Consider the following 22,362-nt stretch of genomic DNA (forward strand, 5'->3'; position numbering starts at 1 on the left):
ATCTTTTCACCACTTTTCCTAGGATCAAACTTATTTATCCAAGGTTATCTGAAAATGCATTGTTTTCCTGCTTTTGTGATTTTGTTCCTGGCTTTTTTTTTTTTTTTTTTAACTTGGAATGTCCTCCTTCCTTATCTCTGCTTGTCAAAACTCATTGGATTTTTTTTTTCTGAGAGAGAGAGACAGCGTTAGCAGGGGAGGGTCAGAGAGAGAGAGAGGGAGACACAGAATCTGAAACAGGCTCCAGGCTCTGAGCTCTAAGCTAGCTGTCAGCACAGAGCTTGACACAGGGCTTGAACCCACGAACCGTGAGATCATGACCTGAGCCGAAGTCGGCCGCCCAACCGACTGAGCCACCCAGGCGCCCCTCATTGGATAATTTTAAAGCCAGAAACTACAAAAACAAAAATAGCAGAATTTTAACATATGTCAAATTTGGAGGATGGGTATCTGTTTTTGGTATTATCTATATTCTTCTGTTTGAAATATTTCATAATATAGGTGCTTAAATAATTACTGAGCTATGTTGTTTGTGAATCCTGTACTTTTTCCTTAATTTAGGGAAAAATGGACAACCAAGAATATAAAGACGCCTATGAATTTGCGGCAGATGTTAGATTAATGTTCATGAATTGCTACAGGTATAATCCTCCAGACCATGAAGTAGTGACAATGGCGAAAGCATTCCAGGTAAGTTGATGGATGTGCTCTGAAAGTGAGTTTCCTCTGAACATAGTTTGGAAACTTTAAAGCCATAACTGAAAAGACAAAGAACACCCTACTCCCCAAATATAATGCATAATTTATTAATTAGACTCTTATTAAAGTGTGGAGATTGTTTCGTTTTGTTTTGTTTTAGGTATAGCATACATTACCTTTAAATTTTTTTTTTCCTTTTCAGTGTTTTTTTTTTAATTTATAATAGTTTTTATTTAGTTTTGAGACAGAGAGAGACAGAGCATGAGCAGGGGAGGGGCAGAGAGAGAGGGAGACACAGAATCTGAAACAGGCTCCAGGCTCTGAGCTGCCAGCACAGAACCCTATGCGGGGCTCAAACCCACAAACCCTGAGATCATGCCCTGAGCCAAAGTCGGACACTTAACTGACTGAGGCACCCAGGCGCCCCAACAGCAAATCTTTTAATGAGGCTGCCCTGCACATAGAGGATACTGGAGAAATATTAATGAAGAGGGGATAGTAGATATCTGAGATAGGATTGCCTGGAGCCCATGTCTTCCTGGAGGGAAAGCTTGAGGACTTTTGAGGCTGAGCCAGTGGGAGGTAGTGGAATGATGCATCAAACCATGGGGCAGGAGACCCTTGAAAGAACGTCCTCTATACAATTTGACAGTTCTGTCATACCTAGAAGAGAAGAGAAAAAGTTGCTAAGGTTAGCAGGCAAGGAAGCACAAGTCTTACATTTCTTCTTGGGTAAATTAACATTGTGTAAGTTTAAGGTATACAACATAATGACCTGATGTATATATTATATAACAATTACCACAAGGAAAAACAGAATTATCCTCAAAATATGCCAATTTTGTTAAAAGGTGTTATTGCTGCATTAAATTGGAAATATAGAACATCTTTATAGTCTAATTTTCCATTATAGGATATCTTTGAAATGCATTTTGCAAAGATCCCAGATGAACCTGCTGAGAGTTCATGCTACATCAAAACAAATACCACAGAAGTCCATGGGAAAGAAAGCAGAAGTGAAGCTTCCTCTGAAAATAACTCATCTGGTGATTCTGAAGATGAACGAGTTCAACGTCTTGCAAAACTTCAGGAGCAGGTAGTTGATTGTATCGGCAAAAGTTTTTGTAGTTTTGTGAGCTCTTGCTGCAGATCTATTATAAAATGCTTTCAATAGATTAAAAGCTGTTACATTTAGATCACTTAGCAACTGTGGCTTTATTTACTTATTGTCACATTTGTAATGTTTAATAGTCTTTCCTACCCAAAGATCTATATATCTTAAAATTCTTAACTTCAATGAGTTGATTCTCATTGAAATGATTTAGATCATGTAATCTAAGATGCTTTATGAATTTTGTTTAACATTGCAATCTTTTGTGATAAAATGTTAACCTTCTCTGAGCTCAAGCCTGAAAAAAAAAAGTTAAGATTATCTGGAAGTGTTAATGTTCATGATATGTTTTTAGATGAGTATCTAAGTTTATGGGTTGAGCACATTGATAGTATTTCTTATTTAATGTATGCCCTTCAAAATAATAAATTTGTGAAATGAAATAAGAACCTGAAGGACATGAATTTCAGAAGGATAGTCTTGACTTTTGAGTGCCTTCATTTTTTTCTAATGTCTTTATTCAGAGCCATGAATGTTTAAAGTATTTTTTCTTTATCAGCTGAAAGCTGTTCATCAACAGCTACAAGTTCTGTCCCAAGGATCTTTCCGTAAGCTAAAGAAAAAGAAATCTAAAAGGGAAAAGAAGAAAGAAAAGGTTAATAACAGGGATGAAAATCCAAGGAAAAAGTTTAAGCAAATGAAATTAAAGGAAAAATCTAAAAGCAAGTGAGTACCTTTTTTATTATAATGCCTTATTCAAATCATAATATTATCTCAGATAAATTTGATTAACGTTAATTTTTGTTTAGTCAGCGAAAGAAGAGGAAACAGCAGGTGTTTGCTCTGAAATCTGAAGATGATGCTAATGCTAAACCTATGAACTATGATGAGAAAAGGCAGTTAAGCTTGGATATAAACAAACTCCCTGGAGATAAACTTGGGCGAGTCGTTCATATAATACAGTCAAGAGAGCCTTCACTGAGAAATTCCAACCCTGATGAGATAGAGATAGACTTTGAAACACTGAAAGCATCAACACTGCGAGAACTAGAAAAGTATGTTGCTGCATGTCTAAGAAAAAGAGCACTAAAGCCTCACGGTATGTATTTCTGTGCAGCAGTAGAAATCAGTCTGGTATTTGTGTTAGTGTTTGGTAATACTCTTTTTTCCTCTTAAATCACATAGGTAAGAAGATAATAAAGTCCAAAGAAGAACTTCATTTACAGAAAAAACGGGAGTTGGAGAAGCGGTTACTAGATGTCAATAATCAGTTAAACTCTAGAAAATGTCAACCTAAATGTAGGTGGCAGTTCCTTAAATGTTCCTGTGATTATGTAATTCTGCTGGCGCTGTAACGTACCTCCCTGTTTTGTAGCTGGAAAGATGCAGTCGGCCAAGGCTGTCGGAAGTGGTTCCAGATTGAGCGAAAGCAGCAGCAGTAGCAGCAACAGCAGCAGCAGCAGCAGCAGCAGCAGCAGCTCATCAGAGACTGAAAGCAGTAGCAGTGATTCCAGCTCCTCAGACAGCAGTGATTCCGAATCAGGTTAGCTGTCCCCCTAAGTGTACCTCTGTTTGTGCAGATATTTTTTTCCTTGTACTATAGAGACTTTGATTTTTAAGAAATGTCTGTCACTTACCCAGATCTACGGTTTGGATGCCACACTTATTACTGAATTGCATGTTGAAAATCTTAACTATTTTCTTTAAAAGAGATGCTGTGTAAAATGAAACTTCATGTTATGCATATATGACTTAGAGGTGTATAATGTTGAAAATAAGTTTACTAAAGGCGGGAGATAGTTTCTGAATATATAATATCAGATCTTAATGCGAGAAAACAAATAATAAAATTCTGAAATTCATTTTTATAAAGTAAAGGATTATTTGAGGACAGTTTTCACTTTACTCTCCATGATATATGAGACCACTCTAATGTTGCAAAGTTATGTCCTGTTGTGACAATATATTCGGATTGAATATATTGAATGATTGAAAAATCATTTTTAATTAAACCAGTCATCCCAGAAAATGTTGAAAGGAGAATTTTATTCACTTCTGTGTTTTCTTCATTGTAGAATATTATCTTCCTCTAAGAGAAAAATGTACTTCAAATTGAGATTTTCAGTTACGCTGAAGTACCATATTACCTTGGGTAGATTTTCATCAACTGTATCAAGCTTAACTGATTCATGTTTTTTTTGGGCTGTTTCACTGATGGTTATATAGTTGACAAGTAATCACTGCCCCAAGGATGCCCAAGTGGCAGTCCATCAGTGTCCACCAGAAGGCACATTCAGAATATAGAGCACTTCTGTACCCACAATTTTGCTTTATTTTGAATGAGATGCTTTTTGTTTCTCATGAAATTCAGTTCTCTTAAAAAAAAAAAAAAAAAAAAAGAATCACATCAGAGATTCTTACCACTTGTGAGAATACCCCCCTTATTTCAGTCTGATAGTGAGGGCCTGCTGGCATGCAGCCCCTTTTGTTTCACTTTTGGTTCTGTTCAGTTTGCATTTATGTGGTGCTGATTGCTGCATTTTGTTTTTAACATGTCTAAAGTATATAGTGGTGAACATTTTTGTTAGAATGAACCCAATTTTTACTTTTGTTGGAATTTGTAATACTAGAAAATTTTTAGATTAATTTAGGGCTCTATACATTATTTTCTTATATTTGACATTAAAGCATAAAACAATGTTGGAAAAACTAAAGTTGCATTTAGAATTTTAAATTGTAATGATTAGCATTTGTAATTTCATCTAATAAAGCATTTGTGGCCTAATAAGTTAGAGCACTTTGTCTTTTATTTGTAAGATAAAGCTCTTTGAGTTATCTAATTATGTATTGGCTACTGATCAATAAATGCCTTGAGCATTAAAGGAAAAGTACTATATTCAGAGTGTTTCAGTCAAATTTGTTTTTGATAGATTCTTCCAAAACTTCTTACAGGAAGAATGTTTATCATCTACTATGTGTTCTTAGAATGATTCTTATATATGGTTTCCTAACTTTCCAGTGGAATGACTTGGCCTCAGAATTATAATTTTTTAACATATTTGTGTTGAATTTTTATTTAATGACTGGTGTTCTTATTTAATATTATCTTTTCAATAACAGGTATTGTTTTTAAAAACATTGTTAAAATCAAAGTAGCAGATTTTTATGTTTCATCCTACATTATGAGAGTGTATAGGTTTGTGACACTAAGGTCAGTTTGTCTTCTTACATGATAGTATGAGTTTGTAATTTTCTTTGAATTTTTATTATTTTATAAACATTCAGACTGTGTACTTGGAAAAACACTTGCATGTGTGTTATAAAATGCAAGCTCAATGCTTACCTTAAATGAGCATTAAGTTTTCTTCTGGTTTTTGTTTTGTTTTGTTTTTGCTTTATTTGCTTGCCAAAATAAATTAGTAAATGAAGCAATAGGACCTTTGTCCTAAATATTAACTTCAGTTGTACCCATTATAATACTATGAGGCTTTTTATTTCTAGTGTGTAAGCTAAGAAAATTTTTACTTTCTTGAGAAGAACAAAAACTATAAGTGAAAGGATTATAAATTATGAAAAATAATTAAGTCAGACCATATCAATCATAATAATGTAAAAATAGTAAAAAGCATCTACCATTCTTAATTATGTATATGACATTATCAAGGAGCAGACAACAAATCTCAAGTCAAGTCTCAGGATGGAGGGAAATGGAGCTACTGACTGAGAAAATACAATTTGTGAAAATTAGGAATGTTAGCAAAAACTGTCTCTGTTACATAAATACAGGTTCAGAACTGAAACTTAGAGTTGGAATATCTTCATTGCCATAACTCGGGTTAATAAGGCTTTTATTTATTCAAGATAGGAGATGTAAATATAATTTCATTTCAAAATTTTAATAGAGGAAACTTTTCTGAAAGCTTCTGTGGGACATTCTTTTCTGACAGAAGGATATTGATCTTTAGTAATTTTTTATCTTTTTTAATACCTGCCTTCTAGAATTTTATAGCAGTTTGGCTATATGCTATTGTCTTAATAAAGTCATAATCTTTTGTAATTTTCATTATCAAGGATGGAACTCTAAGTTAACTTTTATTAGTTCCTTAATATTATTGACTCATGGTTCTTTTATAAGTTGGTCTGTCTTAACTGCAGTAGCATTCCATTTAGATGTGTGAAATGTTTGAAGGACAACATCTATGAAAAACATGTAAGTGTTGTAAATTGTGTTACAGTTGCTTATTCCACATTATTTAAATGATTATCTTCCATGTATTTTCAAAGCTTATTTTATGCACTTTTGAAAAATATAGGCGCGATTCTGCTTTGTTAAATAGGATTAAGTTAAATGGCCAAGCTCTGATTTCCAAGACAACTTTTATTTAAAAATTCTTAATTAAAATTTCAAATAAGATACTGAATCAGTTCTAAGATGGAGTTGGAATAAAATCCCAAATCTTTGAAAAATATAAATGAGATATCTTTGGAGTAGAAGCAGTACTTGATTACAGATTTATAGTAACTTGGTTTAATCATTTAAATTATTTTCTTGACTGACATCAGTATATGCAAATTGTCATGTTAGCTTAGTCAAGAACATTTATTAAACATTGGTATACATATAAACCTTTTATAAACGATTTTTCATAACCATCAAACTATCACCAAATATCAGATCAAAGATGTAAATGAGGTTTAACAGTAAAATGAATTCCAGACGCTTATATCCTATGTTAGCAGGGCTTTGCTACTATGTACACATAACCTATTGAGAGTTTTCTTCTTCTTCTTTTTTTCCTACTGAGAGTTCTAACTCTCAATAGCTTTGGCTATCTTGAGTGATATAATAGGGAGGGATATAACTAATAGATTCAAATCCGTAGGTAATATTACTGAGAGTTAATGAAATGGGATCAGCTCATCAGTAGTAGTACTTCTGACTGAAATATTATAGGAACTAACTTTAGGAACTGCCTAAATGTAAGCTCAGATACTTGATTAGTGTGGAATAGAGTATTTTTAAGGGGGGCGCCTGGGTGGCTCAGTCGGTTAAGCGTCCGACTTCGGCTCAGGTCATAATCTCATGGTTTGTGGGTTCGAGCTCCGTGTCATGCTCTGTGCTGACCCCTCAGAGCCTGGAGCCTGTTTCAGATTCTGTGTCTCCCTCTCTCTCTGACCCTCCCCTGCTGACACACACTCTCTCTCTCCCCCTTCTCTCTCTCTCTCAAAAATAAAATAAATTTAAAAAATATTTTTCAGGAATGTTTATAATTTCACTTGTTTAATAGTTACACACAAACTCGGTGGTTATTGCATCAATTCCTTACCTGATTAAGACAAAGCAAATTTGTCACTTAATTCTTTAGGTTTTTTGCTTTTATTGGCTTCAGTGTAATATTCAGAGAAGGAAATTTATGAAGCTGTTTAACAGAGTCTTTTTAAAAAAACTTCCTTAGTTATGGGTGACTTACAAACAGGACTAAAACAATTTCTTTTTTTAGTTTTACAACCTAGGTTTTCTGTAGAAGTGACAAGGATATGATTTCTTTCTTTAATGCAAGGGGAAAAAGGACAAAATGGACTTGGTTCAAATCTGGATTTTGTTATAACTTTTTTTTTTTAATGTTTTATTTATTTCTAAGAGAGAGAGAGAGAGACAGCGTGAGGAGGGGAGGGTCAGAGAGAGAGGGAGTCACAGACTGAAACAGGCTCCAGGCTCTGAGCTGGCAGTCAGCACAGAGCCCAAAGCAGGGCTCGAACCCACGAACCGCGAGATCATGACCTAAGCGAAAGTCGGACGCTTAACCGACTAAGCCACCCAGGCGCCCCTGTTATACCTTTTAAGGGGGAGGATGGTTTAGTGCATGTAGGAAGTATACAATGACAGTTGGGGAATAGTTTTTGCCATTTAAAAGAAATGATTCATTTATCATTTAAATTTTTAAAACTATGATGACTTTCTCATCAATGAAAGTATTTTCAAAGCACCAGAAAGATAATTCAAAGATGCAGCCTTGATTAAACACTTGTATATATTGAGGTCCATACTTGAGCCTTAAGTCTTAGAAAAATAGTGATAATTTTAATCTGTTCAAATATTAGCAGGTCTTCCTGAATAAGCAGGCTGTCTAGAATAGTTTTTCTCAGTACATTAGAATCACCTGCAAAACTTTTAAGCTAGGGTCCAAACCTGAATTAATGGAGAATGGGGCCAGGTATATCTGATATTTAAGTACCCCAAATGACTTTAATATGCTGCCATGTTTGAGAACCATTGATCTAGGGTTTTTTTGTTTCTACTTTTTTAAAATATTTTTTTTGTTAGAAATGTTTATTCACTTATTTTTGAGATGGACGGATAGCACAAAACACTTCAGTGAAAATTTTTTTAGTTCAAAGACAAATTGTTTGTTTGGTTTGGTTTGGTTTGGTTTTTTAACCAACAGACCATGTCTTAGGTGATAAGCTTGGGCAAATCATTTAATATCTCTGGACATGCTTTTTTCCTATAAAATAAGGTAACAGAACCAGGTAGTGATTTCCAACACCTTTTTAAACCCTGTCCTGTGTGACAGAAGTGTGATTTAGTTTTCTAACTCAAAAATCTTCATTAATTTTTTCTGCTCTAATATGGCATAACATCTGGTTTTGCATTACAGAATGCAAATATTCATATTCCACTTATTAAACTTTTCTTAGTCCATACTATCTTCCTGATAACATTTGGAGCATTTACCTCAGTGCTTTGATAGCACTCCTTAATCAAATATTTGATCCCTGATCTTTTTTATTTAATGACTAAAATTTTTTGCCTTAGTTTAAAATGAAACTTTTTTTTAAATGTTTATTTTTGAGAGAGAGAGAGAGAGAGACTGAGGGTGAGCAGGGGAGGGACAAAGAGAGAGGGAGACACAGAACCCTAAGCAGGCTCTAGACTCTGAGCTATCAGCACAGAGCCTGATGTAGGTCTCAAACTCAGTGAATCAAAGATCATGACCTGAGCCGAAGCTGGATACTCAACCAACGGAGCCACCCAGGCACCCCTAAAATGAAAACTTTTCAAGGTTTTATATTGAGGTTTCGGCAGAGATGTGAAAATAGAACAGGTTACATAACATGCATGATATGCATTTGTTTAGTAAACAAGTTCACATATATTACCCGACTTGATCCTCTTAAGGTAGGTATGCATATTATCACAGTTCCCTGGAGAAATTAGTTGCAAGTATTTATGTTGTCACTATAGTGCCCAGTTTCATTAAGATTTGCAAGACCTGAAGGGCTTCTTCACTAACTGCAATGGAATCTTAAATTTGATAGTGAAAATGTGTATGTTTGCCTTTTAATTTCAAGGGCCAAGAACCCATAAACAAACAGTTTTACTTTATTATGTTTCTAGAAAGTCAACTATGTAAGATTAGAATGAGAATCAAAATACTGAGTTTTAGGCTATCATTATTCTTCTATCCATAGTCTGTAGGACTTTTATGAAACATACTATATCGGATGGTTCTGACGTTTTATTGCAGTATAACTGACATACAATAATAGTCTGTTAGTTTCAGGTGTACAACATAGTGGTTTGGCATTTGTGTACATTGCAAAATAACGACTACAATAAGTCTAGTTACCATTCTAGTTAAAAAACTTTTGATGTCTTTTCCTAGGGTCTTCAGATTCGGAGAATTTTTAAAATTCTGAGCTATTATATCAGAAAACTAAGATAATGCCCTTGAATTTTTTAGTAGAACATTAATGTATGTCATATTTTATTATGCTTAAGAGTTTATGTAAATCATAGAATAAGGTAGTTTAGGTGCATACTTGAATATTTAAGATAGCTGTGTAGATGCGCATATATTATGACCATATTAATAAAGTCTGTTTTTTTTTTCAAAGCTGAAACCATAATTTGTCCCCTAAATGTGAAAGCTACCTGGATCTATACCCTCAATCTTTGCTGTCTGTATTCTTCCCTTCCCTTCCCTTCCACCTAGCCCCCAACACTTAAATAATATTTAGTGGAGTGACATTAAGATGGTTCGTGTCATTTCAAAACTTGAATTCTTTAAATTAAAGCACGTCATTAAGTGGCATTTAGCAATTTTAACAATGTCCAGCATCAAACATTTTAGGAGAGGAAAGAACAGTAACACATCCAGTGGAAACTGATGGCATTTCAGGAGGCAGAAGGTAATTATTAAAATTAGAATGTTTTAAGTTTGAATAAGATTTGGTGTTAACCAGCTTTGGTGCCCTGGAGCCTGAAGCAAATGCTAAGGTTGCTCATGAATGCTGGCCTGGAGATGGGTCAAGGCATTAACTTCCAGTTTGGTGCTTTACTGAACTGACCTAGGCTTATGAACTGGGGAGGATAGCACCAGAAAATATTATAAGATAAAGAAAGGAACTGATGAGCACCATGTCAGAGATCTCTTTTTATATCCACTCTACCACGATTATCAGCTAGCTGTAAAGAAATTTCTAAAGGTAAAGAAGGTACTATAAAAACCATCTGTTGCAACATAGTTGAGGCTGCCAAATTCCTAGAAAGTAAAAGAATTAATTATTTGGGATCTTTCCTATAATGCTTAGTAAGCAGAGCAGACTTTACCATGAAATCAAATAGCTTCACTTTTCATAAAGACTGTACCATCTCAGATAAGTGACACACCTTTTTCTTATAGTAAATTCTTAATTACTTCAATTAAGTTCGTTATGGCTATATTTATGGCTACTTGGTAAAAGATGACTTTGTTATAATTCATTCTACTTGTTTAAAACCTTTTCTGTGTTGTAACTTGTTCTTTTTTAAACTATACCTTTTTCAACCTCTTTACTATGCTCTTCTTTTTACCTAAATAATCCAAATTGAAATTTGTGAGTGGATATTTACTCAATTATATAGAAAAGAAAATATCCCTTTTAAAAAGCAAATATCCCTTTAGAATTTTGGTTCACTCAAAGGGCAAAAACCTGGTAACTATAAGAATTTATAAGAGGTTTGTATTAAAAGCATTTTCTTAAAATGACCATTTTATTTCTAATATGAAAAAAATGTATAATTTAAATGGTAAGGTTTTAATTTGACAAATGTTGAAATGTTTATTTATATACATTTGCAGAAACGTTTCCTAAATTTACTGAAGTAAAACAGAATGATTCTCCTAAGGAACAAGTAAAGGTAAGTTAATTTCCTCTTTTTTTACCTTAGAATTTTATTTTAATGTTTTATTTATTTCTGAGAGAGAGAGAGACAGCGTGAGCAGGGGAGGGTCAGAGAGAGAGGAAGACACAGAATATGAAACAGGCTCCAGGCTCTGAGCTAGCTGTCAGCACAGAGCCCGACGTGGGGCTCGAACCCACAAACTGTGAGATTATGACATGAGTCGAAGTCGGACTTACCCGACTCAGCTTATCCGACTGAGCCACCCAGGTGCCCCTTACCTTAGAATTTTAAAATGTATGTTATAACTCACTGGTATAGTAGTAGCTTCATTGAAATTTTTTGTTTGTTTGTTTATAATGAAGAACTGTCACTTTTTAGTTTGTCAACTTAAATATTCGAAGATTTCTTCTTAAAACTGAATACAGGAACTTTTTGGCTACATTTTTCTAATAAGATATAACTGTTCTATAAGTCATTAGAAAAAATTATAGAAGTTTTGAGTTAGTCTTGAGACTAAATACAGAAGAAAGGCCTTGCTTTCCCTATGTGCACATAGTAGGATGCAGGGTGTGCACAGTAAGGTGGGATTTCTAAAGGTAGGAGGAAAATGGTAGGTATGGTTTCTAAAGATAAAGGTTATAATTAGCAGCTATTAACTTTATCACATCTACGATTAGTTTTACTGTTTCTGTTTTTTTAGTTGAACTTCTTGTATGGTTAAAACATTGAAAAACAATTGTATTTATCTTTGTCTTAACAGATACAGTCTTCTGTACAAGATAAAGCCTCTGCAAAAACCACTTTTGTTAGTCAGACTTCATGTGAAACACCACCAGATCACCATCAGCTAGCATTTAATCATCAAGAATTAGAACATTTACAGAGTGTGAAAAACATTTCATCTTTGCAAATTCTGCCTCCCTCAGGTAAGAAATTAACTAGTTAATAACTAGTAGGTTTCAGGTTAGAAATAACTAGTAAATTTCAGGTTAGAAATAATCACTGAAGCACATTGTTCGAAATTATCTACTTTATACTTAAAGGTATTCATTACATTTGAATAAGAAAATTATATGTACAGTTGACATGCAACTTACTTTCATATAGATTATATACATTGACTAGTGGGTCAGATATTAAAACTTTTCACTGCCAGAGCCCATACTGCTGAGTTCTGAGATTTCCATGATTCCTATTTGAGTTGGAAAGGAATAAAGTTCCATTATTCCTATTTGAATAAGGAAAAGACAGAGATTTTATAGGTTGAAATTAAGTTTTATACATGAGAAGTAGTTTACAGCTAAGGAAACTTAGGCCAGAAATACTTGCCTAGTGGTGGTTCCCATTTACCAAAATCATCTTCCAAACCAGGGCTAGATTTTTATATCGTTAAATTCATTTGACTACAAATATCTTGTCCAATAGTTGTGTCAGAATTGGAGCTATTGCCTATCTCATCCTGATTCTCTTGCCATGCATGCACAAAGGATAATTCTCCAGTACTGATGAGCCCAGCCTAGGGAGGACCTGAACCTTGAGACAGTATTCAGGTGTAGCCTAGAAGCAGGTGTGGAATATTCCTTACTCATGTCACCTTCCCTTTAGTAGGCTGCTCACTAGCTTCTATTTGGCCTCTAAGGGCAGGGTTTTCTCCAAAGCAGAAGAAATTTCTAAATTGTTTTACTACACTACAGATTAAGAGGAAGAGAGAAGTTTTGATCCTCCTTTAGTGCTTCCAGTGAAACCTCTCTGTTCTGTGTTTGAGTATTTCATTTTGTATCTAACTCTAGTTATAGCTCTTCAGTGTGGAGAGGGGAGTGGAGATCAAAAGAGAAAATACCTACAGCAACACTGGAAGGCATCCCAGGAATTAAAAAACAAAACAAAGATCAGCCAAAGTATAAAATATTTCTATTCATCCTTTTGTGGAAAAAGGTTTCAAAGTATCCAGGAGCATAACTGAAGATGTAGTAATTCTAGGTCATGAAATCTTGACTGTATGTGTTCCGTTTGAGTCTTTTATTTTGTACACAACAAGTAGCTTTAATTTTTTTTAAACATTTATTCATTTTTGAGAGACAGAGCACAAGCAGAGACAGGGAGACAGAGAATCTGAAGCAGCCTTCAGGCTCTGCGCTGACAGCACAGAGCCCGATGCGGGGCTTGAACCCATGAACTGCAAGATCATGACCTGAGCCAAAGTCAGTCGCCTAACCGACTGAGCCACCCAGGCACCCCTCAACAATGAGTAGCTTTTTTTTTTTTAATGTTGTTTTATTTTATTTTATTTTATTTTATTTTATTTTATTTATTTTGAGAGAGAGAGAGAGAGACAGCATGAGCAGGGGAGGGTCAGAGAGAGAGGAAGATACAGAATCCAGAGACAGGCTCCAGGCTCTGAGCTGTTAGCACAGAGCCTGACGCAGGGCTTGAACCCATGAACCATGAGATCATGACCTAAGCTGAAGTTGGACACTTAACCAACTTAGCCCCCCAGGTGCCCCCAAGTAGCTTTAAATACGAGCTTCACAAAGTCAGATTTTATAGTAGGAAGTGATTGTTGCTTAACTATATAGGGGACAGTCAGATTTAAGATGAAGATGCTCTGATGTAGTTGGGACCAAGTAAGGAAGCTGAGTGCTGTACAGTCTAGGAAAGAAATTATATGAGGACCATAACGAAGGAAGTAAGCATGGAAGGGATGTGGATAAATTAGAAAAATATTTTTGTGGCACAGTGTATAGGCTTTGTTAGAATGAATGTCTCACCAAGGTATCATCCAACAGTCAGACTGAAAATAAGAGGCAGTGCTCACTTTGGACATATTTGAGGTACTAGAGTATCTGATTGGAAATATACAACTAGAAATAGGCTTCTAGAAGTAATAGGGTATAACAAGAACTATATGAGTTACCAGTATATAGAAGCTACTTGAAACTGTGAGAATGGATGAAAACACCCAAGAAAACATACAGAGCAAGAAGAGGAAAGTCAAGGACAAAATTCTAGGAAACAAACTTCCTCAGTAAAAAATTTTAAAAAATTAATAAGTTAAAAGCTGATGTTATCAAGTCACCAAAGTACAAAAGTACCACAAGAATATACTACAATGAATCAAAGTAAGATGAGGAGTGAGGATTAAACTTGGTGGTTGAGATTTTTACTTTTGCAAAAGGCTTTTTAGTGGCCATTGTGATTGGGGTAGAAGCCAGATTTTTGGAAGTGGAGAAGTAATCTGAATGTAACCCAGTCATTCAAGAAGTTTGTTGGAGAGGATAGCTGTGACTTTAACAGGAAAATAGGGTTTTCTTTTTTGTTTTTTGAGGGTTTGGTGTTTTTATTTTTCTGTTGTTTGTTTTATAAGACTGGGAGAAGTTGTTATGTTTGAGTTTTTGAATCAGAGAGATTTGAACATGTGTGAAGGTTGATCAGAAAGAGCCATAGTAGGGGAAAAGGTTGCTGTTTTCATTGTAGCACAATTGCAGAACAATTGTTAGGGAAAGCCCTGAAGAAGAAATAGTGGAAAACAGAAAGAATGCATTCAAGATGGTCTTTTGTTCTTATTTTGAGAAAACACCCTACCTGTGAAAAGGCAGGCTTTCAATATCTAAGTCTTCAGTCAGGGTAAGTTTATTGTATTTTACTTCAATTTTGGCTTACATGTGATTGTAACATAGTGTGTGAAAAGAATTTTGGATGATGCCAGAGTGGCTCTTCCGTTGCACGAGGTTTTTCAGAATCCAGTGGTTTGCATTTGCTACCTGTAGGTGGCACTATGCCCAAGGGAAACTGCAAATGTATGCCTATCTAGAAGCTAAAATGTATGTAGAAGTTTACTTTTCTGGAGTTTAATCTCGAGGGAAATAAAACTTGGTTAAGTCTTTTAAACAATAAAGATTTTCTTCACCTAAGTTTTCTTAATGACAAAAGACTGAAAAATGTTAGGAGTACATAAAAGCTTTAAGAAATTGAATGAAGTGTTACCAGCTTTTTCCAAAATTACTGCCATCATCTCCATATGAACTAGAAGCCTCTTTTTTTTTCCTTAAAATAAGTTGAAGTTTTTAGTTACAAAGGATTATTAGCCTTATTCTTATAACTTATCCATTTCCCAGCTTATAAAAAACTTCACTCAATTATATTAAGAATTAAAACAAATACTGATGCTGTCATATCAATGTGAATTAACATGGCAAAGAAAAAGGTTAAGCAAAGAGTTAGTCATCTAGTAGGAGAAATAAACAACTGGGTATGCAAAATAAAAGTAATGTTCCCTAAAAGAATCAAAATGAAATTTAAGGTGAGGAAGGCAAAATTACCTGATCTCTTTGGCAGATGTGTATTTTACAGATTAAGTATCATTTGAGCTGGATATTGGAGGAAGAAGTAAGACTTATCTATGTATATCTAGGACTGAAAGGCATTTTGGATGGAGGAAACAACATGCATGAAGGTATTTAGGCAATCAATAATTGGATGTGATTAAAGCTTTGGTTGGATAAGTAGGAATATGGGGAAATGAATTTGGAAAGGTAGACCAGTTCAGATCATAAAGAACCTTGATATCTAGAGACTTTGGATTTAATGGTAATGGAATAGTCAGTGGGGAGCCAGTGAAGGTTTGAAGGTGTGCTTCAGGGTAATTAATATGCCAATATTATGTAGGCCAGTTGGAGGAATGGGCCATAGGGAACAGAGAAAGAAGAGAAAGCAATTGGGCTTTTGCAGTAGTAGAAAAAAAAGTCATGGAAAGAAGGAAAAGGGTAAGGGTGAAAAAAATTATAAGGGTAGAATGAGCAGGTCTGCAAAATATGAATATATGCTAGGTTTTAAAAACAAAGGAATATAAACTTCAGTGGCTCAGAGTATATGGGCTAGATACTGGTCCAGGTGGAAGAACATAAATCTTAGGAAAGATGAATTCTGTAGTGTTTTGGGTTCCAGAGGGTAATCCCCATAAAAATGTTTTTTAGAGCATTGGACCCTGGACACACTTCCTAGGCTTCTATGATACTATTTTCGTGATCATCCCATCTCTCCAAATATTCCTTACAAATAACTCTGTATCTGCCTTAAGCCTTATCTTTTTACTTCAGGGCTTTCCTGCCACGTTCCAAAGCCCGAGTTTACTAAGCTAGCGATCCTCTCCACTTTCAAAGCAATAGGCTTGGAGCAGCCTTCTCATTGACCCAGATCTGCCATACATTGATCATTTTCTACTTATTATAACATGTAAAAGGTTGGAAGGTAGTAATCTATACATTGTGCCTGAGTGATCTTGGTGTCTGTGACTTCTGGTCTCACTTTACAGATCAAGCATTGAGGCCCCATGCATGTTTATACAACTCTACTAAACATCTTTTGTTCAGCATCACATAGGCATGTCAAGCACAGCATGCCCAAACTGAATTTCTTGATTTTAATCTTTCCTGTTTAATTTTTAATTTTTTGCTTTAAAAACCACTATGACTGGTGCGCCTGGGTAGCTCAGTGGGTTAAGCATCCAACTCTTGGTTTCGGTTCAGGTCATGGTCTCATGGTTTGTGAGTTCAAGCCCTACATCATGCTCCATGCTGACAGTGCAGAGACTGCTTGGGATTCTCTGTCTCCCCTTGCTCTCTGCCCCTCCTCCACCTCAAAAATAATAAACCTAAAAAAATAAAAATAAATTAAGAGAAATAAAAAACACTGTTACTTTATTAACTACCAGTGGACTGTGCTGCATGGGGCAGTGGGTGCTCTGGGCTCAGGGTACATGTAGGATGTGAGGATGAGATGATGATTGGGAGGCTCTTTTGAAGGAGAGGGGCTGGTCTGCAGGCCAGGCCTAAGAGCATCTCTGATTTACTTCCAGAAATGGGTAGACCTAATAAAGTAGGTCATGGCAAGATATGGCTATGCCACCAATAAGATTAAGAAATTCTTAGAAATCTAGCCATCCATCACAGTTGAGGTCAAGTTTTCTCATCATGCAGTCAGGATACCAGGGTCTTTCTGGTTCTTTATGAAGGCTGGGAAGTCTTTCTTGGAGAGGTGCAGTTGTTAGCCTTCCTCCCAGCATACTTTTGGAAAACAGGGCTGGACATCTGTGCCATGTCTGCATGGAGCAGGCATGCAGCTTGTGACCAGGAGGCGGCAGCACTGCTCCTCTTTAATACTTAATAATAGCACTGCCACCACCTATGTCAGCAAACTGAGTCATTGAGAATTTTCTTCTCTTGACGTGCATACTCTCTCTACTTCTTAAATAATATATGGCCTCAAGCACAGAAGGGATGTAATGTAGTTCCATACTTTGAGCTTTACTCCGTGTCATTCCATATCTTGTTGAATGGAGAAAACATAGATATGTTGTACCATGTAGGGACATACAAATTTAAACTTTGTTCTTTCATTCATGCCTCTAGTTTAACAGTGGTTATTCTCACCCTTCCATGATCACTCCCATCTTTTAACATTCCTCTCTTCTTCAAGCCTCAACTTCAACTAGTAGGATTTGGCTGGAGAGTCAGTCAAGGGATTGATGGATGTTAGAAGCTTAAATGTAAGTTCCTACAATATGGAAGTGGCCAGGATTTTGTGAGCTTGAATCAGTTAACAGAGATAGTAACTTAGTTGTCATTTTTCTCCTCTGTCCTTTTGCTACTTGTTAGGGCCTGTAGAAAAGAATTAGGGAGAACTCAAAGAGAAATGACCCAACTAAGTTTCTACATCAGGATGCTCATGGTTGCATATGCCAGAAAACTCAGTTTGAGATGACATGAACCATGGAGGGAATTTTGTTAGTTACATACAACCACTAGTCCAAAGGTAGGTCAGTCTAGGCATGGTTTGACCAAAGCTTAAGCTATTTTTCTGTAGTTATCTTTACTGAAAATAAGTGAAACATTTTAACATCTACTAGGATTGCATAGTTTGTTCTTTTTACCTCAGAGTCAAGCCAACTTTTTACATTTTGTGCTTTTTATCTTCTTACAAGCTAGCCTAGGTATTCATTCAGTGTCTTCGTTCTTCCATTCTTTGTTATCTTTGTTTTCAATTTGGCCACCAAGAAGTTTCTTTCCCTAGGACCCCTGCATTGGCTTAATCCTGCTCTTTCCTAAATGACTCACTTGGGTTAGGGTAGGATTACCATGATTGATTTGGCCTAATTAAAACCATCTTTGGAGCAGAGATCATTCTGCACACTGGGGGACTGCTATACCATAGGGACAGAAAACACAGAATTTGGTGGGTGACCCACAGTGTCAGTTATCCTTTATGTAAACAAAGCAAGAGGACATAAGTTGCAAATGAAAAATGTTTATTTTTCAGTATAACAGTTCCTCAACTAAGAATATTGCAAAGTTAAACAGCATAAAAAAATTAATCCTTTTGTTTTCATAGTTTCTGACCTGGGTTGGGGGGAGAAAAAGTCAAATTATGGACAAATAAGATGAAATATCTTGATTATACTATTCTAAAAATGTGTGCATCCAGGTGATTGTGAACAACATTTGAATGGCCTAACTATGATGCATCCCTCTGATGGTAATGACACAACGGTGTTAGAATCCAAATGTCCAGTACCTGTGCACAAGGTAAGAGTGATGTAATTTTTTTTCTCACACATCTTGAAGGGATTTAAAACTGACTATGGAAGTGGCACAAGAGATATTTTAAGCCTTAACTTGAATGAGATTTTGGATCTCTAAGCCTATTTAACAAAAAACATTTTTTTTACCTATTTAATTAAAAAAAAATTACCTGTGAGCAGCACCCTCCCCCATCCTCTAGCATCAGTTCCCATGCTTGTGTTTAATTTTAAGTTTTATTATGCTGCATTTGCCAGCTATCCAGATTTTAAAGCATGCCATAAAGCTATCTTTTAGAATTTATGGTGCGAGATTTCCTAATAGAGTCTTTTGTGTACTTAATCTCAAACTACACATTGATCATCCTTTCAACAAATGTTATAGATACTTGGGATAAATTAAATATCTCAGCTACTATTCTAGGCATTTGAGTCATTCTCAAAAAATTACTATGAAGGAAATGTTTATATACCTTCTTTTTTCCTTCCTCCCTCCCTCCTTCCTTTCTTCCCTTTTTCCTTGCAAATACTTCAGAGTCTTATTACTCCTATTTTCGGGCACACTTAGGGATATGATTTTACCATAAGGAGCATACTGATTTGGTCCTTGTGTTTTCTTAGTAACTTTAATTCTTTTAGATAATGTTGTGCTAATAATTACTATCATTGAAGATTATGTTTAATTTGGTGTTTTGTTATTGATAAGAACCATTTTATAAAAAGTGTCTTTACTGATAATCCAGCATTAATTTATTTATTTTACTGGTTTTTGTCTTTTTTAATTTTTAAATTTTTTAAATGTTTGTTTATTTTTGAGAGACAAAGCACGAGCAGAGGAAGGGCAGAGAGAGGGAGACACACGGAGCCTGACTCAGAGCTTGAACTCAGAAACTGTGAGATCATGACCTCAGCCAAAGTCAGACTCTTAACCAACTGAGCCACCCAGGCACTCTCTGGTTTTTGTTTTAATAACAGAAGTGTTACCTATCCCCTATAGGATGGAAGAGATAATGCTGCAGGATTTATTTTTTTAATTTTATTTTTGAGAGTGAGAGCAAGAGAGGGGCAGGGAGAGGGAGGCAGAGGATCTGAAGCAGGCCCTGCGATGAGAGCACAGAGCCTGATACAGGGCCCTAAACCGTGAACCACGAGATCATGACCTGAGCCAAAGGCAAATTCATAACCATCTGAGCCACCCAGGTGCCCCAGTGCTGCAAAATTTCTTAAATACTTGGTTTACTATAATCTTTATGTTTCTAATTTAACATAAGTGTTTATAATTTTGACCCAAAATGAAGTTCAAAAACAATAAGAAAATTTCCAAAAGGACAAAAAATAAGCAGCAAAACATCTAGTATATGTCATATAGTTGAAGTTTGTGCCATAGATAAAAATGACATAATTCTACTCTGATTATTTCCAATGTCTAGCATACAGCAGGAACTGAAATGTTGACATGAAAGCTTCAGGAGGAATGAATGGGATTCTGGGGCTTATTCTCTTCACAACAGACTTTGCATTGTTGACACTTCACACCATAGCTCCCTTGCTATCAGTAGTATTACCTCCTATTGAAAAGAGAGGCTATGAAATTTTGGTGCGAGAAGAGCTCTTTGAGAATTAGTCTGTATGAATAAACTGCAACCCAGATGGTTCGAGCATCCTGCCCAAATAAGAGCTGGGACTAAGACCAAAAAATTTTCAACAAACACTCAGACTCTTGTCTTTTTACTCAGAATCCCTAGATTTACCATTTTTCTCTTACTTCTGTCTCAGGAAAAGATGTCTCATTACCAACACTAACTCATTTCTGTTCTTAATTTTCTTGCATTCAGCAGATTTATAGTGGAGGGTTCCTGCCATCTCTGTAATTTCTATTGGGTTTTTTTTTTGTCTTATTTGTGCCAGTACCATATTGTGTTAAAAAAAAAGATTTTTTTTTAAATTTTGTTTATCTTTGAGAGACAGAGACAGAGTGAGCAGGGGTGGGGCTGTTTCAATGTCAATACCATAGTGTTATTACTATAGTTTTGTAATATAGTTTGAAATTAGGAAGCATAATGCTAATTTCGTTCTTTTTCAAGATTGCTTTGACTGCCTGAAGTCTTTTGTTGTTCGGACAAATTTAAAGATTGATTTCTGTGAAAAAAATGCCATTGAAATTTTGATAGGGATATCACTGAATCTGTAGATTGCCTTGGGTGGTATGGACATTTTAACAATATTAATTCTTTCAGTCCAGAAGCTTGGAATATCTTCTCATTTATTTGTGTCGTCTTCAATTTCTTTCATTAGTTTATCACCAGGGTTACAGTTTTCAGTGTATAGGGCTTTGACTTCCTTAGTTTATTCCTAGATTTTTTGTTTTCTTTTTTGATATGATTGTAAATGGAATTGTATTATTAATGTCGCTGACAGTTTGTTACTAGTGTATAGGAACAGCACAGATTTTCACATAATTTTGTGTCCAGCAACTCTACTGAACTTAATAGTTTCAATAGGTTTTTGTTGTTGTTGTTCCTATATATACTATCATGTAATCTGCAAGTACTGACAGTTCTATTTCTTCTTTTCTGATTTGACTGCCTTACCTTCACCCTGCCAAATTGCTCTTGCTAGGACTTGTAGTACTGTGTTGAATAGGATTGCCAAGAGTGGGGATCCTTATTTTGTTCTTGATCTTAGAGGAAAAGAAAAGCTTTCATCTTTTCACTGTTGAGTATGGTAATAGCTGTGGGGCTTGTCAGATACAGCTTTTATGTTGAGGTATCTGACCTCGATGCCCACTTTATTTATTGAGAGTTTTTACCATAAACAGCAGTTGAATTTTGTTACATGATTTTTCTGCATTGATAATAAACATGGTTTTTATTCTTCATTTAGTTAATCTAGTATATCACTGAGTTTTGGATGTTGAACCATACCTGCATCCCTGGAATAAATCCTGCTTGATTGTGGTACATGATGCCTTTAATGTGTTGTTGAATAGGGTTTGCTAATATTTTGTTGAGGACTTTTGTATGTATGTTCATCAGGGATATTGGCCTATAATTTCCTTGTGTCCTTATCTGGTTTTGGTATCAGGGTATTGCTGGCCTCATAAAATGAGCTTGAAAGACTTTCCCTTCAGAGCAACGTGGGTGACTCAGTTAAACATACAGCTTCGGCTTAGGTCATGATATCACAGTTAGTGAATTGGAGCCCCACATTGGTCTCTCTGCTGTCGGCACTGAGCCTGCTTTGGATCCTCTGTCTCCCTTGGATCCACTTTCCCTCCTCCACTGGTTCTCTCTTTTCTCTCTCTCTCTTTCTCTCATTCTCTCTCTCTTGCTCTCTCCCTCTTCCTCTCTTCCCTCTCTCTCTCTCATACACAAACACACACACACAATAATTTTAAATAAGCCTTTAAAAAAAAGACTTCCCTTTAATTTTTTGGGAGACCTTGAGAAGGATTAGTATTAATTCTTTAAATGTGAAGCCATCTGGTCTTAGATTTTTTATTTGCAGGTTTTTGAGTACTAACTTAGTGTCTTCCCTAGTAATCATTCTGTTCTGATTTTCTCTTTCACCATCATTCAGCCTTGGAAGTTTATATGTTTTTAGGAATTTATCTGTATCTTCCAGGTTGTCCATGTCATTGACATATAATTGTTCATAGCAGTCTCTTATCTCTCTTTGTATTTCTGTGGTATCAGTTGTAATATCTCTTTCAATTATGATTCTACTTATTTGAGTCTTTTTTCTCTTGGTGAGTCTAGCAAAAGGTTTGTCTATTTGTAAAGATAAAATCTTTACAATAAGTCAGCTTTT

The 22,362-nt window shown here is 35.5% G+C and overlaps 1 protein-coding gene across 6 annotated transcripts in view; it reads left to right on the forward strand.

Annotated features, from left to right (window-relative positions):
* BRDT (bromodomain testis associated) overlaps positions 1 to 22,362 on the forward strand; it is a 61,197-nt gene that overhangs the window by 22,182 nt on the left and 16,653 nt on the right. For 3 of the 6 annotated variants that reach the window (XM_039236486.1, XM_039236485.1, XM_039236488.1), the window contains exons 8-17: positions 562 to 690; positions 1,613 to 1,795; positions 2,370 to 2,536; positions 2,620 to 2,909; positions 2,996 to 3,109; positions 3,186 to 3,353; positions 10,936 to 10,994; positions 11,740 to 11,905; positions 15,391 to 15,432; positions 18,459 to 18,559. In XM_039236486.1, the coding sequence (XP_039092417.1) occupies positions 562 to 690; positions 1,613 to 1,795; positions 2,370 to 2,536; positions 2,620 to 2,909; positions 2,996 to 3,109; positions 3,186 to 3,353; positions 10,936 to 10,994; positions 11,740 to 11,905; positions 15,391 to 15,432; positions 18,459 to 18,559 (1,419 nt within the window). The other 3 variants (XM_039236487.1, XM_039236490.1, XM_039236489.1) reach the window with 3 other exon arrangements.

This window comes from Hyaena hyaena, unplaced genomic scaffold (genome assembly GCF_003009895.1).
Source record: "Hyaena hyaena isolate Hyena2069 unplaced genomic scaffold, ASM300989v1 scaffold_111, whole genome shotgun sequence".
Classification (NCBI taxonomy): Eukaryota; Metazoa; Chordata; class Mammalia; order Carnivora; family Hyaenidae; genus Hyaena; species Hyaena hyaena.